This window comes from Chenopodium quinoa, unplaced genomic scaffold, assembly GCF_001683475.1.
Source record: "Chenopodium quinoa cultivar QQ74 unplaced genomic scaffold, ASM168347v1, whole genome shotgun sequence".
Taxonomy (NCBI): Eukaryota; Viridiplantae; Streptophyta; class Magnoliopsida; order Caryophyllales; family Amaranthaceae; genus Chenopodium; species Chenopodium quinoa.
The window spans coordinates 732835-758680 of NW_018744955.1; the positions used below are offsets into that span (position 1 = coordinate 732835).

The 25846-nt window shown below is 34.4% G+C and overlaps 4 protein-coding genes across 10 annotated transcripts; 2 read left to right on the forward strand and 2 right to left on the reverse strand.

Moving 5' to 3' along the window:
• The first annotated feature begins 37 nt into the window (after window positions 1–37).
• LOC110706362 lies at window positions 38–3909 on the forward strand. Of its 7 annotated transcripts, none has more exons than XM_021884278.1 (6): window positions 38–234; window positions 1159–1340; window positions 1422–1553; window positions 2192–2659; window positions 3262–3429; window positions 3476–3909. In XM_021884278.1, exons 2-5 carry the CDS (start codon window positions 1207–1209, stop codon window positions 3398–3400), a joined length of 873 nt encoding a protein of 290 aa, XP_021739970.1. In that variant the 5' UTR covers window positions 38–234; window positions 1159–1206; the 3' UTR covers window positions 3401–3429; window positions 3476–3909. The 7 variants fall into 7 exon arrangements, with proteins under 7 accessions (XP_021739970.1, XP_021739969.1, XP_021739965.1 ...); XM_021884277.1 differs by having other exon boundaries at window positions 3510–3909; XM_021884273.1 differs by having other exon boundaries at window positions 1115–1340; window positions 3262–3909.
• Window positions 3910–4464: 555 nt separating this feature from the next.
• On the forward strand, window positions 4465–9020 carry LOC110706363 (transmembrane emp24 domain-containing protein p24delta9-like). Its single transcript, XM_021884279.1, has 4 exons — window positions 4465–4864; window positions 4956–5165; window positions 8599–8675; window positions 8752–9020. The coding sequence occupies exons 1-4, from the start codon at window positions 4661–4663 to the stop codon at window positions 8894–8896; spliced, it is 636 nt and encodes a 211-aa protein (XP_021739971.1). The 5' UTR covers window positions 4465–4660; the 3' UTR covers window positions 8897–9020.
• Window positions 9021–10405: 1385 nt separating this feature from the next.
• LOC110706365 (serine/threonine-protein kinase STY46-like) lies at window positions 10406–17209 on the reverse strand. The gene is made up of 11 exons (XM_021884281.1): window positions 16749–17209; window positions 15474–15548; window positions 14502–14618; window positions 13998–14092; window positions 13758–13878; window positions 13562–13641; window positions 12465–12524; window positions 12171–12292; window positions 12005–12090; window positions 11812–11927; window positions 10406–11010 (listed from the first exon to the last, which is right to left on the reverse strand). The coding sequence occupies exons 1-11, from the start codon at window positions 17070–17072 to the stop codon at window positions 10884–10886; spliced, it is 1323 nt and encodes a 440-aa protein (XP_021739973.1). The 5' UTR covers window positions 17073–17209; the 3' UTR covers window positions 10406–10883.
• Window positions 17210–18601: 1392 nt separating this feature from the next.
• On the reverse strand, window positions 18602–24439 carry LOC110706367. Its single transcript, XM_021884282.1, has 5 exons — window positions 23973–24439; window positions 19789–19888; window positions 19578–19713; window positions 19004–19099; window positions 18602–18913 (listed from the first exon to the last, which is right to left on the reverse strand). Exons 1-5 carry the CDS (start codon window positions 24343–24345, stop codon window positions 18791–18793), a joined length of 828 nt encoding a protein of 275 aa, XP_021739974.1. The 5' UTR covers window positions 24346–24439; the 3' UTR covers window positions 18602–18790.
• Window positions 24440–25846: the final 1407 nt, after the last annotated feature.

The following is a 25846-nucleotide window of genomic DNA, read 5'->3' on the forward strand; positions in this document are numbered from 1 at the left end:
GAGTCCAGTTGTGTTTGAGAACTGTTCTGTTAGGCCCAAGGCCCAAAAACAGGTAAAAGAACAATCAATTGAAGAGACCAGTTGTGTTTGAGAACTGGTCTCTTAGGACCATAAATAAAAAAAATAAAAAATACAAAGTCATTACTTCACAGATCTCACACACATGACTCTCTCTCTCCCAAAAACCCTCAAAACCGGCGGCTACCATTTCTCCGGCGCCGACTGCAAATCACGGTTAGTTTCATTCAACGCTATTTGTATTCAAGTTTCACTTTTTAATTTATATTGTTAGATTATTTAGCTACTTTAATTTATACTCCGTATTATAACTTAAATAAAGATTATATTTTTAGTTACTTGATCTAAAAATTGGAAGGCATGCCAATTTTTCCAATTTTTAGTCATTGCAATTTATTGTAAGTAAATTCATTCTACTTAACTCTTCATTATTTCATTTGAATTTAGTCATTTAATTTTCAAGTGCGGGTAATTTTATTTTATTCATTTCAATCATCAAGCATTTCTTTTAGTTTAATTACAATAGTCCTGAATCACGAGATTAGGCTGATTTATTTTAAACCCTTAGTAATTATAATTTGATTAATTCAGATACAGTTGATATCCACTGTAATTGCAAGTAATTTTAATTTAGTTTTTCCTAATTGAGCTGCAATCTTGCTTAACAAGATCCACCCCCTACCTAAAAGTGAGAATTAAGTACAATATAGATGAAATCGCGACCGGTTTAAAGAAATTGCAGTGGGAAATGATAGGCTTTAGGATGCTTAGTTTCTTGTGATTTTTTTAAAAAACATTCTAGGTGGAGATGTGTGATGTGTACTGTATTGATTATGGGATTTCGCATTGCTGTAATTTTTTTTTTTTTTTTTTGACGGGAAGAAAATATTATCATTCAAGAATAGCCATACGTTGTCTAAAATAATAGCATTGATATGTAACCCACAAATTTAGAGAAAATAACATAACTTTAACAATCAAAATCGTATTCCCTCTGTATTTACAATTGCTATGTAAAGTCTTTTGCCTGCATGTTGTCTCGTTGATTAAATTTATGTTCAAGTGTTCAACGTTGATCCATCATAAGATTTTATAGGTCTGTTACAATGAGCTAACTTGATCTGATTTGGAGACCCTTAGCCTGAACTAGGTTATTGTGTTTTTGCAACATCGGTGATAAATACAGCTATGGATGGTAGATTGGAGGCAGAGGTGTTGTTAACTTCTTTGCAAGGAATGAGTGATTCTGAGTTCTCTTCACAAGATTCTGCAGATGAAGAATTGTACAGTGAAGCAGGTTCCCAAACCAGATTGCAATTCAGGTTATGTATTCCAATATGCGAGGTTGGGAAATTTTGAATGTACTCAGAATTACTAAACAGCGTGTGATCTTTCTATTATAGGAGTGTTGTCTTTAAGGCTTGTTGGAAAGATGAATTGGGTATGGCTGAGATCATGAAACACAAGGGCAATTTGTTGAAATCGATGGGGATCAATCGTAATGGCAAGATATATCTATCAATTGAAGAGACATTGTAAGTTATCTGATGACCTTTTTTGGCCAAAGTTTATTTTTTTACCATTGTATATCCCTTACCTTAACAAAGATGCGTTTATTTTTCATTCCCTTTCACTGCTTTGCCAAATGTCAATTGGATTTTTGTGATGCCTTTTGATTTATTCCCGTTTATTCTATGAGATTGTTTTGCTAAATAATCTTGCCCCATTGACAGCTGAAGTTTCTTAATGATTTAAGGTAGATTATTTTTGGTGTGAGACTGAGTACCATGTGTATTATGCTAACTATAATATTCTCTCGAGGCATGTTGCTTTTGTTGATTTTCTGTTCCTGGCGTGCTTTTGACAAGAAAACTCTTAATTTATACATTCATATAATTAAATCCGTAATCTGTTTAAATCAAAGCTGACAATCTTCTTTTTTAAAATGTGCCTCTTGCACAGTCACTGATATTTATCGAAATTGCTTCTCGGACAATGATATGATCATCCTTCATATAGGCAAGCAATGTTCAATAAGCTTTGTTTTTTATAATAAATTTAATCCAGCTGACGTTTAGGAAAAGCTATTGACACATCAGATGTATGGAGTTGTCCTCATTAAAGATGTTTACCTGTATCTGTTTGTGTCTCTGATAAGTGTTCGATATGATAGGTTTTTAGTACAAATAGGGGCATTGCTTCTTGTTGATGATAAAAATACTGCACTTTCTTTAAGAGAGATCTATCCAAAAGTTGCAGAAGATAAGAGTGGTTGCAGTTGGGAAGGTTTCAAAATATATCAGCATCTTAAGTCTCTTGGCTACATTGTAGGGAGGCTTGGCACTCCATGGAGCCTGAAGAGCATAAAGAATTGCACACTGGTTCCTGATAATACATCTGAAAACAACAATGCGACACAAATGATAGTTGCTGGGACTTCCATTGTTCAGTCATTGAAAAATTTACAACTCGAGGAAGCAAGTCCTATTTCTGAAGATGCTCTTCCGAACTATTTTGAGAAGAGATTTCTTGAAGAATCAAAATTTATTGCCCATTTACCCGTTTATGAAGTTTATCTTCCAAACAGCCAGTTCAAGAAGACATGCCCTGGAGATCCAAATTTTGTTGTCTATCCTACCAGGTAATTGCTTCTGGACAATTATTCTGTTTTTTTTCATAGCTGGAATTTTCGCAATTTTTCTTATCGAGTCCAATGAAATTTCAAAAAGTGTGAAGCTTTGCAAAATTCTAGCTCATACTTGTCATATAATAGATGAGACCATATTATATTACATAGAAATCATGTACTTCTATCTCAAATACGTGAGGATCGTTAGGAATATTACATGTAGTCAAATTACGGTCAGAGAGTTTGGGATTCAGAGGGTTCTGAATTATTTGTTACTGCCTTATGGGCTTATGTTTCCTTATAATTATGTTGACATATGCTATTATGCTGTCATACCATATATGATGTAAGTTTTATAATGTTTTTGTAGATTATGTTAGCTTAATTGACCCCAAAATTACAAATCTTTTCTTTGTGACTGCTGAAAATAACAATTTTGTCTTCTTTATGAGTTATAAATGTTGCATTGGAAGATGATTAAATGATACACTCTGTAGAAGATAGGAAATCATAGTTGATAATATTACATGATTGCATAAGACATGAAGTGATCGAACTGTGGTATTTTCCAAATATGTTCACTTGATAATTCAATTTGATATTGTGATATTCAGTGGCCATCCACCTTCACTATCTGATATCAAAGTGCTGGAGAGACAAAGCAATGGACTTCCCATAAAAGTTGGTCATGTAGATGATGGACGAGTTAGTTTGTTCTCCTTTGACAAAATGGAGCTTCCTGTCCTACCGTGATGACACGAATTGTAGTTTCTAAGCACAAGGTAGAGGAAATGTTATAGAATTTTTGCCCTGATTTTATGATCTCAGAACATTTCCTCCTTTTTTCTTTGTTATATCGCAGAAGCCTTGGTGGAATCCACAAACCAACCCCTCTGCCATTCAGTGGTTAGTTGTAGGTTTTGGTGGAGCCGTGTTGGTGGTTTGGTTTAGGCGCTGTAGTGGTGGCCGTGGAGAGAAGAGGAAGTGCAGGAGAGGTCTAGTGGGGATGGCGAGGTGGCATGGCGGGCTGAAGGCAGTGGTGCATGTAGTGTTGGTGGTGGCTGGCAGTTGTGGTCAGATGCATGGGATGATGGTGACAAGATATCAATTCACCTCTCCTTGAAAGCCTAACAATGACAATTTAGATATAGGCAAATCTAAAGTTAGGCTAGGTTAATATGTAGTTCAATTGCAAATTAAATTTGTACTAGAGCTGACATTATGATGAATATAATGTGATTGCGCGTTTTAGTTTGGATAAATTATTAAGCTTCTTCCAGTTTATGTACTTAATAATTTTTTAGTGATAGTTTTAGAAAGTGGAGTACAATTATTAGATAATACGAGTTTGAAAGTTTTAATTTCAGCTTCGAACTTTTAATCAAAATCTTAATTGTTGCGATCTACTCCGTATTAACTGACATTTTATTACTCAAATATTGAAATCAATTAGTTTAACACTTAAAAAAAACAAAAAGAATACGGAGAATTAGATAACTCAAAGGAATTTTGGAGAAATTTTTTTAATAAATGTTTTTTTTAATAAGAATCCTTTTAATAAATTACGGTGTAGTATAATTAATTATAATTAGTTTATTACAATTTAAAAAAATTTCCCATCAAAAACTCAAAATAAGGTCAAAGTTTTTCATGGCTTTTGATTCTAAAAAAAATCCTCCATTGTCAAAAAAAAAAAAGTCCTCCAAAATAACGTATACCTTCCAATAAGAACACACCACGTAAGCTACAATTCCTCCAATCTCCAATCACATCTTCTCAGTTTACAACACAAATCTAATTTATTTTTTATTTAATTACTCAAAAAAAAAAAAAAAAAAAAAAAAAACAAAGAAAAGAGGCTCTCCCTTCCCTCGTACTCTCCTCCTTTGACTCTCTTTCCCCCAATTCATTCTCTCTCCTCTATATCGACTGCGAATTCGACGCAATTTTATGAGCTGCTGCAATTTCTAGAGAGAGAAATTCCTCAAATCAAATCCCTAGAATTCTGCGAAAATGATCCAAAGGTCATTACAAATTTTCGTAATTCTAGGGTTTTTGCTCACCATTACCCAATCCCTTAGATTTGATCTTCAATCTGGCCATACTAAATGCATTTCCGAAGATATCAAGAGCAATTCCATGACCGTCGGAAAGTATCACATCGTCAATCCCAATGAGGGTTATCCTTTGCCTGATACTCACAGAGTCACTGTTCGGGTAATTTTGGATTTTGATTTTTGATTTGGTGAATTGGAAACCCTAATTTTTGTGATTTGGAAACCCTAATTTGATTTGATTGTGTTTGTAGGTGACGTCGGCGTATGGGAATAACTATCACACTGCAGATCATGTGGAATCAGGGCAGTTTGCCTATACTGCTGTGGAGTCAGGGGATTATATGGCGTGTTTTTGGACGCCGGAGCATAACCCGCCTGTTACTGTAACTATTGATTTTGATTGGAAGACTGGTGTTGCTGCTAAGGATTGGGGTAGTGTTGCTAAGAAGGGCACCGTTGAGGTAAATTTTGTTTTCATAGTGCTCCAGTTGTGTTTAATTATATTGTATTTTCTGTTTGATGAGTTAGTTGTTTTAATTCGTGTTGCGAAAAGGGTATATTGGAATGAGGATGATGATGAATTGACTATGAATAAGGCTTATTATGTTGAATATGGGGCTTGGGACTCATATTTAATTATATTGTATTTTCTATTTGATGAGTTAGTTGTTGCAATTTGTGTGGCGAAAAGGGTAAATTGGAATGAGGATGATGATGAATTGACTATGAATAAGGCTTATTATGTTGAGTATGGGGCTTGGGACTCATATTCGGTATATCTAGATTTGTGAGTTTTCGATGCTTTGATCATTCTGGTTGCTTAGCCAAAGTAGCTAATGTTGTACTGTGGATGAGAGATTGAGGGTTATGCATTGCATTGTTACCTGATTACCAAAAATTCATCAAAATTTGGGTGGGAGAATTAGCTCTTAATGCAATTGTATAGCTCGAGTTGATTTACTCTGAGGTCATTATGTATTCAGATCTACCATCTAGCTCTTCAAGATTCTATCTTTGGTGGCAGTTAGGGTCATGATCATGGTTACTTAATTATCGTTGTAAATTGACAATTTTTATGTATGCTCTTGGTAAGAAGTTGATTTTTGTCCCGTAATTGGCTACATGTTCAAACATTAGGACATTTTCAACATTTATAAGTTCCCATGTAACCCTTATGTATGTTTGGATAGGAATAGTTGGATGGTAAAGGAGGGCAGGGAAAGAAAAGGATATAATTTTTCTTATTTGGATATGACATAGGGAAGGGAAAGGAAATGGAGGGATTCATTGTCCTTCCCCTCTAATAAACTAAATTCCTCTATTGTTGGAGAGATGAAGTAAAATGGAATGTCACTCTCTCCTTTCCCTAATCACCCTTTTAATTCCCTCCTTTTCCTTCCTCTCTCTTTCCCTTCACCATTGTTATTCAACCATAGTGTCAATGATACGTAATAAGACTTCCATAAATACTGCGGTGGTATTGTAGATATTTCTAAATTTTAGGGAGAGATGGTTTTTAAAATTGAGCTGCATTCCTTAAGAGTGATCCCAAATCAATTGTTATCATATAGGGATTGAGATATAATTTTCTATTTCCATTACATGCAAAGAGAATATGAGTTTCCAGTGTTGCTTCCTTGGATTTAGCTTGCACAAGTCTCCAACCCTTCTCTGGATGGATGTAGATAGATTGAGAGATGGTCTTCAGTTGCCTTAAAACACTTCTCTTTTGTTAGGAAACTGTAGGGGTTTGCTTATGGTGCTGCTGATTTAGATTTGAGCATTTGCTTGGAGTTTTGAGTAGTAGTGGTCAACGGCAATTGAGTTGGGACAAACATCAAAGGGCTTTACTCCTTTTGGACAGGGCCATTGGCTTTAAAAGTCATGGGTTAATATAGCTTTTATCGAGAAACCCAACAATCTTAAAGGATCATTCCTCATAGGGTCAAGACTGACTTCTTACTTACCTCATTATGGATTCTGTGTTTAGACTCTTTAGAGTATATATATCTATTGTTTGATTGTTGCCATTGCAAACAAGGATGATGCTAATCAATGCTTTGGATGATCTATATCTTGTATTTTGGGCTAAATAATGCTGAAATTTTTCGCCAATCAAAGTATTTGAGATTATCTAGGAATACACATTGAATGCTGAGATTACGCATTGAATTTCTGCTAGTCAATCCATGATCAAAAAAGTGTTTGTGATTGTTCCAGAATATATGAAACAAAAGATAGGGTAGAGCTAGGATAGTTATTGTATGAGGTCGACCCAATGCTAGATGCAGAGTGTATAATAGATCAATATGAACATCATGAGCTATGCCAAAATAAAACCAGTTGTTGTTGATACCTTCTTCTCCTTCTTCCATAATCTGAGTTCGTCTAAGGAAGATATCAGAGGGCCCTATGGAGAATGTGGTCAGAAATCCATAATAGAGTGCAATGAACTGGATTTTCTGCTAACTTAACTCACGCAAATAACAGGAAAAAAAGAGGAAAAGATTGATTCTTTGAGTGAACAATATAATCTGATTTTTGTATATTGATTTAATATGAAGAATTAATAAAGATGGAAGCTTTAATATTGGTTGATAATGGTGGAAGGGTTACAAAATGATAGGAGTAATAGCTTGAGGCTATTACACTTAAAATAGCTTGAGGCTATCACACTTAAAATAGCTTGAGGCTATCACACTCAAAATAGCTTGAGGCTATCACTCTGTTAAGGTTTCCCTTTAATACAAATTTCTGCCTCCTTTCTCCATATCTCTCTTCCCTTTTTATATTTACATCCTTCATCCCTAGGATGTTTCTAGACTAAATTTTTGTCTCATTTGCACAGGTGGCATCTTTGGTTCATTGCCTATTCTTCCTTATTATGCTAAATTTGATGACTACTAACATACTAAGTTACCTTTAATAACCTCCCCTAAGTCAGTTCATTACAGGGAGGGGAACCTGCTATGTTCTGTAGCAGGAACTGTTTGAGAATGTTGTGCTTTGCTTGATTGATACTTCCAACATCCTAGTGTTCTTGTTTAACTTTTAAGTTTATTAGATCCTTCCTAGTTATCTTATATTTGTCATTTTTTTTGAATGATCATGTGTCAAATAAAGGAAAGGAGGACATTTTTTAGGCGAGAGTTTTTTTTTTTTTCTGCAAGTTGTTATAGCTGCTTACTATCGTCCCTTGTTCTTTATACATTATTGTCTTTTTCTGTTTTTAGAGATATTGCTTTATATATGTATGTATACAAAGGGGGACGTGTTTGATTCTCCAAGTATTGTTTTGGCCTTTTATGCATGAACACAACAATTGTACATGTTGGGCTTGGTTGTTTTAATAGAGGAAAAAGCTTAAAACACTTGGCATCTTTGAAACTGATTTTTTTTTAAGGTCTTTGTTCATTAGAGGGGCAAGAGAAAGTGAGAAACTAATATACACCTTTGAATTAGTTTTTACACTTTCTTTTATTGTTTATTGCAGGTTGTTTTTACAGTGTTTTATTTAGAAAAGATCCACTTTTTAGAAATTAAAAAAAAAAAAAAATTCATTTGCTCTTTCCATAATCAGAAAGTTTGGGCCTCACCTCTCTCACATTCAATCAAAAAATGATTCAATCAATGTTATTTTGTTATCTTGATTTAAAAGGACTTGAAGTTACGTATCATGGTAAGAATTATGTGATTAAATTTCAGCAAAGAACCTTTTGTATGGAGTTGTTCTATATTGTAAAATTACTTGCCATGTCTTGTCAAAAGTTTCTTCACCAATTAAGTCTCTTTAAATGATGGAAATTGTAATTATCTCGTTCACTTTTGTTATATTTATTATTATTTTCTTATAAAAAAATGTGTAAAAATTAAACCTAAATTTATTCTTATCAGGTCATGGAATTGGAGTTAAAGAAGCTAATGGATACTGTAAATTCCATTCATGAAGAAATGTTCTACCTCCGTGATAGGTGAGTTTCCTTTTGAATTTACACGAATAACAAAGGTTTATGTAGATAGCTAAAAAAGATTTTATTTGATCTACAGGGAAGAAGAGATGCAAGCTTTGAATAGAACAACCAACTCTAGGATGTATTGGTTGGGTTTTCTTTCATTTCTTGTTTGTTCAACTGTGGCTGGTTTGCAATATTTTTACTTGAAGAATTTCTTCGAGAGGAAAAAGTTGTTATAAGTTAATTTTAAAGCATTACTGTAAAATTTTCGAGAATGTAATATTATCTATCGAATAGTCAATCCACTTGAATTTCACGGAGTATGTTTTTCAATGAATATTTTTGACATTTTTTTTGTCATTAGTATTTTTGTTAGTTTTTATTGGCATTTGTCGATATGATCTTATCATCGTATTAGGGGTTAATTGTTTTTAATTGATATTCATCTGTATATACCTTTTTTTGACGTGTTCATCAGTATATATTTAAACGTGTGTTTGAATGTTAAAATGACTTTGTCATACATAGACTTTTTGTAAATTAAATGCCGACAGTATGATCCTAGGACTTTTAGCCCTTTATACGTAAACCTTTCTTTATAGTGCATACTACCCTATGTTTAACAAGGAGTAGTTGATTACGTTTATGTTCAAACATGTGCATTGAAACAACTACAAGGGAAGATGGATGGGAGAACGAACGGAGGGAAGGAAGATTTTTTGCCCCTGCTTTGGTTTAGCAGTGTTTGTCCATATTAGTTGTTATCTTCCTTTTTTGGGAATTACTTTGGTCTGTAATTTTTGGTTCCACAGAACCTACATACATTATTATGGTTACTCTCACTGTGGTGGGATGTTAGCCGGGGATCGTTTTGCAAACTTTGGCAACTAGCCTAATATATGCTTCGTCTATTTGTGTAAAAAAAAAACAACTACAAAGGCAAATAGATGAAACAAGAATGGAGAGAGTGCCGTTAATCTCCCCTCTTTCTTTTTCCTTACGTATTAATACTCAATTTTAATTTGGAAATGGTAAATGAAATGAAATAGTGCTAAACAATTGTCATTTAACTAAACATTTGCTCCTTGTAAAAAAAAAATTAAATAAATAAATAAAATGCTCCCATTCTTTAGTAGGAGCTGCTTCTACACCTATTATGTAGAGGACTAGAGGTTTGCGCAACCAACCTTTAAATCAGAGGAAGTCATTTCTTACTTAAGAAAGGTTAAATTTTAATAATCGTCTGCCCTCAAACACTTGCTTTGATAGGTGTTCTCCACAGACATAAAATTCAATGCTTACACGATATTACCCCAACACCCCCGTCCACGATGACGAGCTGGATAGCCTCCAATGCAACAGTCTTATTCATCCTTACGCTTCTCCCAAAACACTAATCTTATGTTCCTAGGATTAAATAAAAGGAAAGGGAAAAGAAAACTGGCAGCTGGTTGAAGTTAAGAGGGGTTTAAACACTTGAAAATTAAAATAGATTATTTCTAAGCTTCTACAAAGATCAAACCCCTTCATTGAAACTCCAAAGTCAGAGCGAAATATAGTACGAGAGTAATTTACTTGGTAGCATGTTCAATCATTTTGGTAGTGAAAGACTAGATATCAAAACTTTTAGAAAATACAATGGGTCTTCTCGTAAAGTAGGTGTTTTATATTTACAAAAGAAACATTTATAGCTGTCCTTCAGACTAATATCATCTTTCAAAATGTCGATAACAGCAAGCGAAGGCAGAAAAATAAGAACTCTTATGCAATTGCACAACAGTCTAACAGCTGCTAACTTCCTACCAAAGAAGGCAGTTGTCATTTACAAGGCATATGAAAATGAAAATGAAAATAAAAAGTCAAATAGCAAATTACAAGTGTAGTACACAAATAATACAATATACAAAGAAAATAAAAATATTGTAATTTATAGGTATACACTTCCAGTCATACAATAAGCCCACCCAAGGCAGATATGAATCAGAATGAATAATTGGAGGCGGAAATCTATAATGTTTGAATAAGGTTGTGTTGGCTAGAATCTGATATAGCTAATGATTCGATTAAAAATAATTGAAGCTAATAAACAGGTGTAGCACTCTTCAAAATGAACAAGGAACTATTTATCTAGAAATGGCAATACCTTAAGCCAGAATTGGACATCAACAGTGTCGGCATGAATAACTAGCTAGTTGTCAGACCATGAGCGTCATAATGCAGAGTTTGTCATCCAGAAAAAAAGTGCCAGTGATGCTCTGCTGGAAGATTGTCCTTAATTTTCTCAAGTCTCTTAAGAATCTCCAGAAAGGTAGGCCTCTGGTTCATATCAGCAGCCCAACACTGTTCAGTTAACCTGTATAAACACCCAAAGACATTTAGCATCACAAGTAAAAAGCTCAAAATCTGCAAATTTCATTGTAGAAATACACAGCATCACCGTCTAAATCCAGATAAGAATCATGATTCATGACCACCCACCTTAGGTAAGAATATGTTCAATCCCACCCCAATCTCCACACACATACAGTCAAATATAAAATTCCAAGCGAAATTGTAAACAACAATGAAAAAAAAGGGTAAGACAACAGGATCATAACTTAGGAACAGAAGGACGAAGAAAATTAACATTTGGTTCATTGGACAGCAAAATATATGTAAACTTCCTCCAGCACCCCCCCCCCCTTCCTTCCCTCCAATAAGAATCATGATTCACGAGCACCCACCCTAGGTAAGAATGCCCATGTTCAATCCCCACACGCAGGGAAAAAAAAGAGGCCCCAACGAAATAGTGAAAAATAATGAAAAACAGAGTAAGACAACAGGAACATAATGTATGGACACAAGGATAGCAGACAATAAACATTTGGTTCAATGTACAGTAAGCAATAGCAAAATGAGAGCCCAAATATTAGATATGCGTAAACTTCCAAGACCCCCCCCCCCCCCCCAAAACACACACACACAAACTCTCTTTGAATAAAATAAGATTGCACTCACATGGTCTGACCACAGCAACCAAAAGGTCATTTAATTCAAACAATTGAAGTCAGAAAAAAAGACAAACTTGTAAGCTGAAAGCTCCTAGATTAAGCAATACGCAAATGGGTAGAAAAATGATAGATTTCAGGAAAATTGTACTTTAAGTTAAACTTACTCTTTCAAATCTGGGACAAACCCTTTGGATCTAATGGTAGGTCTATGTCCTTCAGCCACATATCTTGCTGCCTCATATGGTTCATAACTTGACAAGGGAGGCTCTCCCTCAATCATCTGAGAAAATACAAGTTTATGAGGAATACAGTTGAATATACTGTAACTTCCATTCAACATCAATATAATGAACTCACCTCATATAATATCATGCCGAAGGAGAAGACATCAACCTTTTTGTCATATTTCCGATGCTTGAAAACTTCTGGAGCCATATAACGGTCTGTATTTATTCAATCAAACCATTAAGAACGAGTATGCATAGATAATATACCATCAAATACAGAAGTGCAAATTACTCACAGCTTCCTGTCTCCCCAGTCAATTTATATACATCATGAGCATGTTGTACCCTGATGAGCTTGCTCAGTCCAAAGTCTCCGACTTTTAAATGGTCTGCATTAGAGTTGACTAAGAGAACATTCCTGAAAGCAAAAAAGGTTATCAAGAATTACAATGAGTGTCAACCACATCTTCTAGGGAGTTAAAGATAGGGGACATACAGAAGTATGCTACATGCACAATGTAAAATATTCCATAAGTGTGGCCAATTCAAGCCCTCACCCCTAATAGAGTGAAAAACACAACTGCACTAACCTTGGCTTTAAATCTCTGTGGATAATGACATTAGGTTCATTATGAAGATAAGCCATTCCTCTGCCAAAAAAAAAAAAAAAAAAAAAAAAAAAAAGAATTGAAGATGTGAGATTAACCAATTTCACAATTTAACCACAAGAAAAACAGCATAAGGTCTCCAAGATAAAGATCTCAGACTTAAATAATCGTTGTCCATTACTGACCATCGCAATTTAAGTTTTTGTAGTCTTAAAGGTTGATCCTAGACCATCAATAAGTTATACTTCATCAATTCTAAACATTTTCACCATTTACCATATGAGAAAACTTAAATATTGCATCATTTAGAAAATTGTATACCTCCATATACAAATCTACACTGCACACACCCAATATACTCTTGTTAATACTACTCGCTTTCCAATATACCCTTGTTAATACTTGATGCTTAACAAAATTCCAATATACCCTTGTCAATACTTGTTGCTTTCCAATGCTTGCAATCACATGGGTAACTGGACAATTCAGCCTTTCTTTCGATTCTTATTTATTTTCTAAATCTCCATGCACTCCACTCATGGTGTAATTTAATTAGAGTGAAGGAAATATAATTGCTACATATATAATAATAAAACATGTCTAATAATAATGATCATTTTTATTTGGTTATAATATATCATAATACTTATTCTACCAGTCTCAAAATATTACTTCTTTTGTTATTTTTTAGTTGATACATTTTGACTTTTGACACCATTCATAAACTTTACTTTGACTAGTTTTTGTGATTTATATTTATGATAAAACGTATTCATGTGGGATTTTACTTGAATCGTCTCAATGTATATTTTATCAATATAAACATTTTATAATTTTTACTTGACGATTAGAGATATTAATAGCTAAATTTGTGCATTGGAAAACGTGATAAAAGAAACATATCAACTAACAAAAACGGAGGAAGTTTAAGAAAAGTATTCCCTTTGATTCTAATTGATGGTCCTATTCAGAATCTTTAGAGATACAAATGCTTACAGAATCTAATATTTTAAGAATAAATATATACTCATGTGGGATCTTGTAAAAGGATAATGGCACCAAACAAAACTCTATAATACCTTGCAATGTCCAATGCAAAATTTATAGCTGTTGATGGACTAAGAGCTCCCTTTTCTTTAAGATACTGATGTAGATCACCCTAGAAGACAGATATATATAACAGCTAGTCAGTAGTACATTAAGGATGAAGCAGGTATAGATATAAAATACATTAAGGATGAAGCAGGTATAGATATATATTTGCAAGCAATATACCCCTCTCAAATATTCCGTGATCAACATCAAAGGCTTTTTCTCAGTCACAGCTCCAAGGAATTGTACAATGTTAGGATGACGAAGCTTCACCAGTAAAATGACTTCATGTCTAAAATCCTGACTAAAGAAGCAAAATGGAAGTAAAAACCAGTACGCATTTTTAATAATTATATACAATAATAGAGTTGTCTACATCACATGCTCATCTGAAAAGAACCCATCTTTGAAATTTGATCTTACATGACTAATCTATCATCTGAAAGAGATGGAAGTATGCGCTTAACTGCAACTGGAGTTCCTCGCCAGTAGGCTTTCAAAATCTCACCAAATGATCCCTGCAGGAGTCAAATATTATGAAAGGCAACAAAACAAAGAAAGTACTAGAAAATAACCGCCTTGATGCATATGCAGCATTGACTTGAAAATTTAATAACACAACCAAGAAGAGCCTAAGATTGGTACAATTGATTACCATCAAGTTGACAATATTCCTAAGGTTCAGATGATTTCTATCTTTAGGAGCTGTGAAGTGGTCAATTCTTTAAAGCTAAATTTCATCTTCAATCTTTCATGTCCATTGAGAATCACAATGGGTAATAATTAATTCAATCAGAACATAGACAGGAACAGCAAGAATAGAATTAAAGATAAGCTGGAAAAAATTTAACTTTTTAAAATCATAAACTAGACATTATTACAAGTGGTCTGAAGCTACTTATCACTAATGCAAAGATAGAGTCACACCTTTCCAATTATTGCTGAGTGCGAAAAATCCAGCTCAGAAGGGTCAATCTCCCAGTCACACTTGTTTGGTTGGGGTGGGGGCACAGCTTTTGGTTCAAAATGGCTCCCATTTTGTCCCTGAAAAATGAAATCACTCAGAGATCATGGAAATTACTAACTATTATGACATGAATCCAAACAAAGCAGAGCAGAGGCTCAGATTAGTAACACTGAAATGCTATAACAATCGACATCCATGCTTCTGTCCATGAATGCAGTCATGAGAAGAAACAATGAGTAACAAATTTGAGTCACAAAATATTATCACAATTTCTATACAGATAGACACAAGAAAAGCAATAATGTTGATGAAAAATATAGCTTCCAATAAGAGACACTATTGACATTTTAAGCAAAGGAGTTTTCTTCTCAATAGTCTACAATGCACAGGTAACAGTGATTACCGGCTAGTACCTATATAACATCCACATAAATGAGAAAATTTAACTTCAAAACATCTGTGTTTGGTACTTCAAACTACTTTAGGATAGACATAATTGAGTTTGTGAAAAATTCCAAAGCGAACTTAAAAATAAATTAAAATGACGCTTGTGAACCACATAATCCACTCTTACGGATTTCCATATTCAAGGTAGCTTCATTTCATACAGATCTATAGTCCATAATTTAAAAGAGTTCTAATTTGAGCTAATGACCTTTCAAAGAAAACAAGTTCATAAGTTCAAATTATTTCAGTCTCTAACGGCGGGCTAATGACTTTTTTGAGAAAAGGAATTCACAAACAGACATACTTTAAGCATGTAAATGGATAGGGAAGAACCAAAAAAGCATGTTACAATTCAGAGGATAACGTGCACAAGATAATTGAAATATATATGTTTCCATCTGAAGAGCACATACACCATGGCGTAGCTACAATTATAAAGCCAAATTCATAAAGAGGACATACAAATATGCCGGAATTAAACTTACATAAGATAAACCGCCATATGTTTTCAAAAGCTCAAGCATTCCATGTTTTTTTGCACCTTCGGCATCAGCTAGAGGCTGTCATGAAACAAGAATCTATTTTTAAATGCAATCCAGCTAGTTTTTTCTTGAAATAATAATTAAAAAAGAAAAACAACAAAGGAAACAGCAGCATCCAGATCACAATATGACATGTAATAAAAGTGACGCTTTAGTCTAGGCGTCAAGAATTTTACCCTTCAGAATCCAATTCAATGGCTCAAATTTCATCGTTCCCTGTACCATACTACACCATATCATTACAGATTTAAACCAATGCCAGTAACTAGGCTTCTGCCTAGAACAACTTAAGGTGGGAAGAAGCAAACTTTGTACAGCTTTAATCAAACAATTTTGAAAGAAGCACCAGAAGCAACTAAGGGGGAAGGGGCAAACTTATTACAGCTTTAACAAAATAATTTTGAAAGAAGCTATTTTAACCTTACAGCAACAATCACAAGCGGAATCAACAATGTTGCCTAGTTAAAATGTTCTTGAAGTAGGTCAAGTGCACATTGTGAAAGATAGCATTTCATAACATAACATAGCATTAAAACCTCAGAGAAAAAAGTTAACTTTAGGCCCGCAAATTAATATAATTAGTCAACATCTAAAGGTGAAAGAAGCAAATCGAATACATGACAAATTGGTCAATAAATCGCTGAGCAACAATTAAGAGACAAAGAAAAAGAATGTTGAGAGAGAATTTATGAGTAGCAAATCAGCTTTTAGAATTTATAATTTTTGTTCACTTAAAATAAATTTGGTACAAATATTTTCTAAAAAGCATTGACATTAGTAGTCATCTCATCAATCGAAGTTGACATTAACAAAAGAACCTTATCTCAAAATTCATCAATAATCCAACAATAATGGTATCTCATAATTTGCATTTATTCGAAAAGCAACCGCAATCCTTAAATCTTACTGCAATTTCATAAGTAGAAACAGAATCTGGCACAAATTATCTATGTTCTTCCAACATTCCAAAAAAGACAGCTAAAATTCCAAAATTAATATTCTATCAATACGATCAAGAAACTTCAACAAATTCCAAAAATCACAATCAAAATACCTAAATTCATACATTAACCAAAATTTCAAAAATCATACTACACAATCAAGAACACCAAATTTCAACATCAATAATTGCCAAATTAAGCATAATTACCAAATCAAAAACATTGAATTTCCGCAATAAAAAAGAGATAAAATTAAATAATAGAGATCGAATAATACGGTGTTCCTCCAGCGATCTTGAGCGTTGACATCAGCGCCAAAATCAATCAAACACTTAGCAACATCGATCCAACCATGAAGCGAAGCAACATGAAGAGGAGTTCGATTATCGTAATCCCTAGCATTAACAAGGGTAGGATCTTCTTCTAGAAGCTTCCGGACCGCAACGGCGTCGTTTTGATGAGCATGCCATAGAATTGCTGACGTCTTGCTTACCCTAGCTTTATCCTTATCCTTTTGCTTCTCCACTACTTTGGTCGCCGTCGACGGCGGTGCTCCGTCCATCGAAGATGATTCCGACGAACTTTCTCCGGCGTCGCTCATTCTCCGGTTGATCTGGAAGAATTGATTTCAAGGAAGAGAATGAGAAAGGAGAAAGGGGGGAAGTGGAAAATGTGTGTATCCGTTATTCTGTTTGTTGGTTTTGGTTTTTTGTTTTTCCCTTTTTTTTTTTTTATTATTATTATCTTTATTTAATGACTCGTATTTATGATACAAGTATTTTTTTTTCTAGTAAGAAAATTAAAAGGAAATTAAAATGATACAAGGTTTTTTTTTTTTTTCCCTAAATAATTTGTCAAATGGAATAATTACTAGATTAGATTTGATTCGTTCTATTTTTGTTATTAAATTAATTATCTTTTCATTTGCAACTTTTTGTTTAGTGGGGAGTGCATTTGACATTTTGACTCCATTTTAGTTTAGATTATTTAAAATTTTTAAATAAAACGGATGTTCAGTAAAATTACTGAACATCCGTTATAAAGTGACAATAAAATGTGCAAAAGTTACACTAAAACGCACAAAAGTTACCCTGACATATAAAAAAGTTTTTTATGCTTCATTGATAAATTTGACAAAAGTGACACTAAATTTGACAAAAGTGGCACTAAATCTGACAAAAGTGTACTCGATATACAGTAAATTATTGAAAACCGGGTGTATACAAAAGTTTTCCTTATTTATTATATAAAAGGTTATTTATTATTTATATATAAAAGGTGGATCATGAATACGAGTAATTGATAAGAAGTGTGATCTAATATGGAGTTTATGTTGAGGTATAATCTTTTAAACAGAGAGTGAGGGATAGCTCAAGTGATTAGAGCTTCTCTCTCAGTTCCTAGACCTTATCAATAGACAATACTTATATATTAGACATTATTTAGTTGCATATGTAGTTGAATAACTTTGTTATCCTTTCTCATATTTTTAAAGCGCAAGTCCTTTGTCTCAAAAAAAAAAAAAAAAAAAAAAAAAAAAAAAAAAAAAAACTCCTTAAACAAGTGATAAAAAGATAAATAGGATATTCAGATTGTATAGCAATACTTAGTGTACAACAAAAGCTGATTACAACGTTAAGCGTGTGTGGTTAAAGTTAATGACAACATGATTCATAATATATTCATAATTACAAATCCCTACTTGAACAGTTTGAAGACACTTTCAACTTGATTGAAAAAAGGACAATGAAATCATGGTTATCTTCTGCAACTAGCACATTCTTAGAATCTTAGCGAATTTTGTTGAATAAATTTACGAGTGAATTTGTGGCAAAAACAATTGACAATGACATTTTAGCTTGCTCCGTCCAAACAGTGCTTTCAGTGATGCATCCCACTTCAACTCTTATCTCACTGCATTACTGCAACTCTTTTATTAGGTTAATTTATTATGAATCTTTCGTAAGAAAAAATATAGTCATGTGACGATCTTGTTACTACGGAGTATTTTATTACTATGTGTTGTAATCCTACTACAGATCTCTCTATGTGGGAAAAGTCAACTTTGACAGTACAGCAACTCTTCAAAGCATATTTGACACCACCAGGGGAAGAGAATCAATGGCGAAATTGAAGATGAAGATTGCATTTAATATAATTACATTGATATATGACTTATAGTTGTGTAACTATATACATTATAATCACTATATACTACATCATGTTATATTGTTCTGTAGGATTCAGATGTGAAATCTGTGTATACATGTTTAATTTTCAAGTCTGTCTTTCTATACAATGCTGCAGAGATGAACCATGTTAGTCTTCGAGGGACCGCTTCCGAGCTCTCAATTTAAGTTGGAGGCTTTCAGGCTGAGGTGGAGTCCTGCCTCTGCGGAACAGAACAGCCAAAGCTCTAGACTTTCTGCAAAGCTCGAATACCTGTACAATAAATATTTGCTTCAGGTTTTAATGTCGGAAAGTGGTTAAGTAGAACAAGTACAATTGGAAGGACAGGGTTCGGTTTCTTACAGACGACGCTTCTATCTCAGCAACACCTTCACAACCTTGACCACCACCTTGCATTAGGTCACAGTATCTTACCGCTTCATTTTGGTCTTCAAATATCTGTAGTGGCACAACTGCTGATATTAGAAAGAACAAAATTCCATACAGACAATAAAGAAAACAAAAAGGGACATTGGAGACAAGTAGTAAGCTTCCCAGTCACAATTCATCCATGCCAGAGCCTACGGCGCATATGTTAAATTTTCTTCTCCTTAACTTGTTGGAGTGTCATATCCACAATGAGGTTACTTTCATGCATAGCCCAACGTTTGGGAGGTAAATTACTAAATTTCCAGCATTTGGATGCATACTTTATGAATTGAGAAAAAGACAACTGCCTAATTCTGTGTACCAAATTACCAAACAGTTTTGCTAACAATAGCCTTCTTGCATAGGGAGGTATATATCTTGCAAAGCATACCAGTAACTATCCACAGTCTCAATATGATGAGGATTCAGAAGCACGATACACCCAAACTAACCCCAAGTATAGCACACAAAACAAGACAAAATTTAAGAAGGTAGGAAAGAGTCTTACAAGTATTCCCTCCCTTACATCCTCAACGACCATTTGAAACTTCTTGCCGCTTCTTGACTGCTTGGTCTGACTGCCAAAGTCGGAGCTCAATTTGTGGCCCTTTGAAAACAATAACCCAAGCTCCCTTTCAACTTCACTGTAACAGGAAATCTAAACGTTAACATGGAAACAGCTAACTCATTTTGGAGGTAAAAGGGAAGGAGTCACAAACCTGCGATTCCTTCGAGTTTTCATTGTGCATAGTTGGTTTTCCTTCTGGGTTAGGACATACACAGGTTTTGTAGTTTCCCTCCATGGATTATCATCCAGCACTAAAGAAGAAAGAATGAACACATTATTTCAAGCAACAGAAAGCAATGTATGATACTTCGTATTAATCCACTAGCTATATTGCATTATTGCTGAATTCCACTGAATCACTTGCATTATGAAAAGCAGCATATACATTAACATCCAGATTCCAGAACACACTTTCATTGACTTAGCATTCTAACAGAAATTCATAGTTGGCAGTCTACCTCCGTTGCCTCTTTTCTAGTGTTCTAATGTCCTGTATGGCTCAATTCTAATTTAATAATCGACACACATGCATGTTATATCACCATAAATGCTTGACCACTGGAGCAAAGCAAAGTACATACTTCCTCTGTTTCTTTATAGTTGCAACACACATTTTATCACGGTATTTAAGAAAAGTGAACTTCACATCATGTAATACACTTAAAATGGGGTTAAGTAGTTGTTAAGAGTATAATCAAGTGGGCTATGAGTTTTAAATAAAAGAAATAGTAAAATTTTCATCATAAAAACCTTCCTTTTACAGTGTATTGTAACTAGTGTGACATTTCCATTTTAGGAAAGTATTGCAACTATAATAAAACAAAGGTAGTATAATACTGTACGAAAAATATACTTTAACTATGGGTGCCAGCTTAGGGCATATAACGGGCCACGAATTTGGGTCACGAGGCCAGGCCTCCACCAGCACCCCCTCCCTGGCTCCGCCCTTTGGTGCATCAGCTTGCCCTATAAAGGTATGGCAATGTTCAACTGAAAGACATCATGTAATGCATTAGATTAATGGGGAGAGGCACTATAGTTAGTACAATATGACTTGTATTGAGCACATTAAGTAGAAGGAAAATATGAACTGATGAGCGTTTTATTTACTTTGATTAGCTTTTAGTTGGGAGAGTTCAGCCAATCAAAGTTAAGCTGATAAATTCTATTAAGAAGATTACATAATTTGTCATTTAATGCCTCAAGTAGCCCTTCGAGGAACTAATTTACCAATTTGCCTTTAATATTCAACAAATTTACCAACAAAACACATAATACACTATACACCTTTGCTCGTATATAAAAAATATATACTCGGGCGTTATAAGACTTATGACAGACAAACTGAGGGAAAACCGTCTGTGTTGGTTTGGGTATGTTAGACGGGGAGGGTGCAACGGTTCGAAGAGTGAAAGGGTGGGACCATGGAGGGGTTAAACGAGAGAGAGGGAGACCGAAAATGACTTGGTTGGAAGGAGTTAGGAAGGATATGAAGTTTTTAGATTTGCATGAGAATCAGGCATTGGATCGTAAAGGATGGAGAAGGAGAATCTTTGTCGATGATTACACAAAATAATCAACTTTAGTTCATGTAGCCAACCCCACTTATGGGATTAAGGATTTGATTGATACTCGAACGCATTCATGCGAGACAAAAGGACTAATAGCTTGATTGCTCGCCACATGTAATTGAGTCATTAGGAATTGAATTGTTTTCTTAGGTTCCTTGGTCACACTGTCACAGTGTGTTTACCAAACTTGTGGGTTCTCTTTCTAAGAATCGTTGCTGCTCATGAATACACTTATTTTAAGTAGAGCTTTTGTGACTAGCTGATATACACAAAAACACTTACCAAGTAACCCCTAACTGAGTAAACCCTCACTGACAAAGTAACCCTTGACCGAGTAACCCCGAACACACGCCACATGAAAATTTATGTATATATGTCATATGCTACATGTACCTTCCTACCAGGTTGCCACTAAGTCCAAACCCACGCGGTCTTCTTGTCTTTCTCACAAGTAAGCATAAGAGTTTACTCATTCTTGCAATAAACCAAAACCTTTATATAGTAGCCCAAATACAACCACTTGGCCTTAGTATTCTTTCAAATATCAAGTCCATACCAACTCCACATCCTACTAGTCATAATTTCCATGTTATACCATGGCTGTCGCTTCATTGGTACATGTTTTACATAGTACTCCCCTTAAAAAGACTTAAACTTGAGTAAAGAATTCAAAGTAATATCATTCAGAATTTTTCAATAACCCCTCTACAACTTACTATAACAAGTACTAGAAAGACAAGGCAATGAGTGATAAGCTGATAACCATAAAAATACTTAATGAATGTAAAAAATGTTCACATTGGGACCTAGAGATAAGAAAAGATGTTGTAGCCTTTCTAGGTTGCAGAACATCATCATATCATCCGATTGAAGAAGTTCTGACTCCATGTCAAAAATGAAAGGATCATGGATGTAAGAGAGGGAATGAATTACATCACCCTGTTTAGGTAATAATTTTAAAAACATGGAACAAAGTCACAAGGGTAATGCAAAGATCCAGAACCCACACAAAGTGTGATATGCAGAAAGGATTAGGTTCTTCCCCTCAACTCACTTTTCTTCTCACCAGATATCCTTTTGAGACACACGGTTAGACTGAAGCAAGGATAAAGAGAACAAAGTAGACCCATTTATTGAGTGGATTCATGCGACCAGACAGAGTTATGTGTCCAACAGTCCTGCTCAAACTGAATTTTTTTAAGGAATGTTGTCGATCTCCAAGTGTCTAGGTAATCCTTGAACAAACTATTGTTTTTTTCAAAACAATGACTCAGGCACCCCTTGGAGGAACTAAACTCTACATAACAGTGAATCTGAAGTGACCAATGATTTATATACTTCAGTACTTCCCTTTGATTCTTCTACTAGTTTGTTTCAATAAAGTTACAAAGATTCTCTGCTTTATGGCAATTAAACCATAATTTGTCAATTTAGTAGCAACAAAAAAAAATGCCTTTCTCATTAGAAACTATGCTATGAATTGATTTTAAACATTCTCGGCTTCTTCTAGATCTATGTGCCTTAAGTCCATGATGAATATAACTCCATCGAAGTGCCTAATAGGCTACCGGCTCAAATCTCAGCATCGAGGACAATTTGTGCTCTTTGAAAAAAGTGATCTTATCACATAACAAATCTTACTATTGTGAATTATTCCAGAATTATAAAACTATTATCCCCATCTTTAACATCAAACTCGAGATAAACAACAAAGGCAACAATTCAGCCCAACTTCAAAAGTTTGCAATATGCAAATATCATAATAAAAGACCTAAACACCACAATACATGCCATTACCATATTCTTATCTTAATTCTGAAGATCAACAAATGAGCCATATTCATAGCTACTCACAATTCCCTGATCAAATGCTAATAAAACAGATGAAAAACAAAACCTAAAATTCAAAGAAATTCCCAAGTCCCCCAACAGCTAATAGTTCTACTAACCATATTGAACAACACACATGTACAATTATTGACCTTTTCAAATGGGTCTTGGCTGCACTTATCAAGAAAGAGGAGCATTATCCACTTTAGTCCAGAGTTCTTTTCTCAAAACCAAATTAGTAACGGGGGTAGCTCCTCGAGCTTATAAGCAAGTTATCATCTTGAATCATCTACTTTAGTCCAGATCTCTTTTCTCAAATCAATTAGTAATAGGAATAGCTCCTTGAGCTTATAAGCAAGATATTATCTTGAATTATCTACTTTAGTCCGAAGCTCTTTTCTCAAATCAATTAGTAATAGGAATAGCTAGCTCCTCGAGCTTATAAGCATCTTATCTTCTTGAATCATCTACTTTAGTCCAAAGCTCTTTTTCTCAAATCAATTACTAAATAGAAATAGCTCCTCGAGCTTATAAATAGGTTATTATCTCAAATTATCCACTTTATTCCACAGCTCTATTCTCAAGTGAATCAGCAATGGGAGTAGCTCTTTGAGCTTATAAGTTGGTTATTCACTAATTCGTCTTCTCCAGCAAATCATGATGAGAATTTTCAAAAGAGGTTTCAAAGATGATCAAATACTAATACTAACAAACATCTTAATACTTTTCAATTCCAATAATCACAATTATAAATATAACCCAAATCAAATCAAATCAAAACCTACTAAAACCTAAATTAAACCAAACCAAATCTTAATACTTTTCAATTCCAACAATCATAATAATAAATATAATCCAAATCAAATCAAAACCTACTAAAACCAAAATTAAACCAAATAAAACTAAATTGAACAAAAAATTAAAAAAAGGGTACCATCATAGCTGCTGGAATCGAGTGATTGGTGAAGATGGCGGCGAATATCATAAGCACGAGACGAAACCTGCTTAACAAACTCATCGGAAGTTCCGGGGATAGTTCCGTCCAACTGCAAAGCTTTATCAACCTCGACATCATCAGTATCAGCGTCACTACCATCACCGTTGAATCCGGATTGGGTATCGGAGTTGTCGGAAGATTTAGCTAGCAACACCCCAACATTCCGCCGCGAGGAATCGGAAGACAGAGGAGGAGAGAGAAAAGGGCGATTGTGAATGCGAGGAGGAAAGAGGTAGTGGAGAGGAAGTTTGAGAGTATGGGGTGGTGGTGGTAGCATGATTGACGGAGATACAGAGGACAGAGAATCCATTGTTTTTCTTGCTTTAGAGGTTTGAGGTTTCCCAATTCTTTGGAACAACTTCGTGCTGAAATTAGGGAGTGACAAGCAACTTCGAATGTAGATCCTTTATTTAGTTTAAGGGGCTTTTTCTGTGTTGTACGACGAGCTAATACTCGACTAACCCCTATCGAATAACCTCGGACTATACCCATTAAGTAACCCCTGATCGAATAACCACAAATAACCTCTGACTGAGTAACTTTGGACATTATTTATCTATCTATCTATTATACCTAAGTATTAGAGAGCTATTACAAATATTGTGGGACGTTTATTTATCAAGTTCTAGCTCTAAAGCTAGTGAAGCAGCAAATTCATATGTCATGGCAAGTACCTGAGGCGGGATAGTATGTCCTAATTAACTGTGATGGTGCTGCCGAAGGGAACCCAAGAGCTGCAAGTGGAGGGGGCATAAAGCTCTAAAGCTAGTGAAGCAGCAAATTCATGTCTCTTGGTAGGCACCTGGGTCGGGATAGTATGTCCTAATTAACTGTAATGTGACGGTGCAGCCGAAGGTAACCTATGAGCTGCAAGTGGAGGGGGCATAATAAGGGATCATGCAGGCCATTTTTGTGGCTGCTTTTCATGCTAATTTTGGCCATTATCGTTCGTCCTTTAAAGTTGAAACATTGGCACTTGTTCGTGGGATTGAACTAGCTAAATGCCTACGAATCCGGCCAGTAGTTGGAAATTCAACTTTATAATCTTGCGTGCGTTCATATTCTAAATAGGGAGGAAGAAAGCAAGGGAGAATGCATTCATGAGATAAATTTTTGTCGAAGCGTGCTCAAATATGCTAATTGGAAGATTAAGGTGGTTCATATCTTTAAGGAGGGCAATCGCACGGCGGATTGGTTGGCCAAATTCATTATATTATACTAGCTTAAGTCTCGTGCAATGACACTTGTTAATAAAATTAATATTATAGCAAATTACAATGTTAATTCAACAATAATTTACGTAAATAATACCAATGTTAAGGGTATTGACACATTTGAAAGTACTAAAAAAAAGTAAGGTTTATGGGTTTTTTTTTTTATTAATTGAAATAAACGGAATCACAAAAAATAGTGAAGTTGAAACAAAAAGAAAGAAAAAAAAAAACAATATTACAGGACTCTTGTATAATAATATTGTAATAACTAATAAATTGCATTTTTGTTGAAGAAATTTTGATAATTACTTATTCTATGTTCATTTTATAAAGACAACATATAATATAAAATATATGGTTGTATAAACGCAAAGAGTATATTATAGGTTATAAATAGCTTCGCAAAATTTTTAAAAAGGACATGATATGTGTCATTCCTAGTTTCGCTTGGAGGAGATAATTCTAAAATAGAAAATGACATGTATGTGTCAAAACTAATTTCTCTTTAATTATTTAACTATTTAAAAAAAAAAAAAAAAAAACTCTTTAACTATATTGTTACGCTCTATTCACCTCACCTTACAAAAATAATATTTA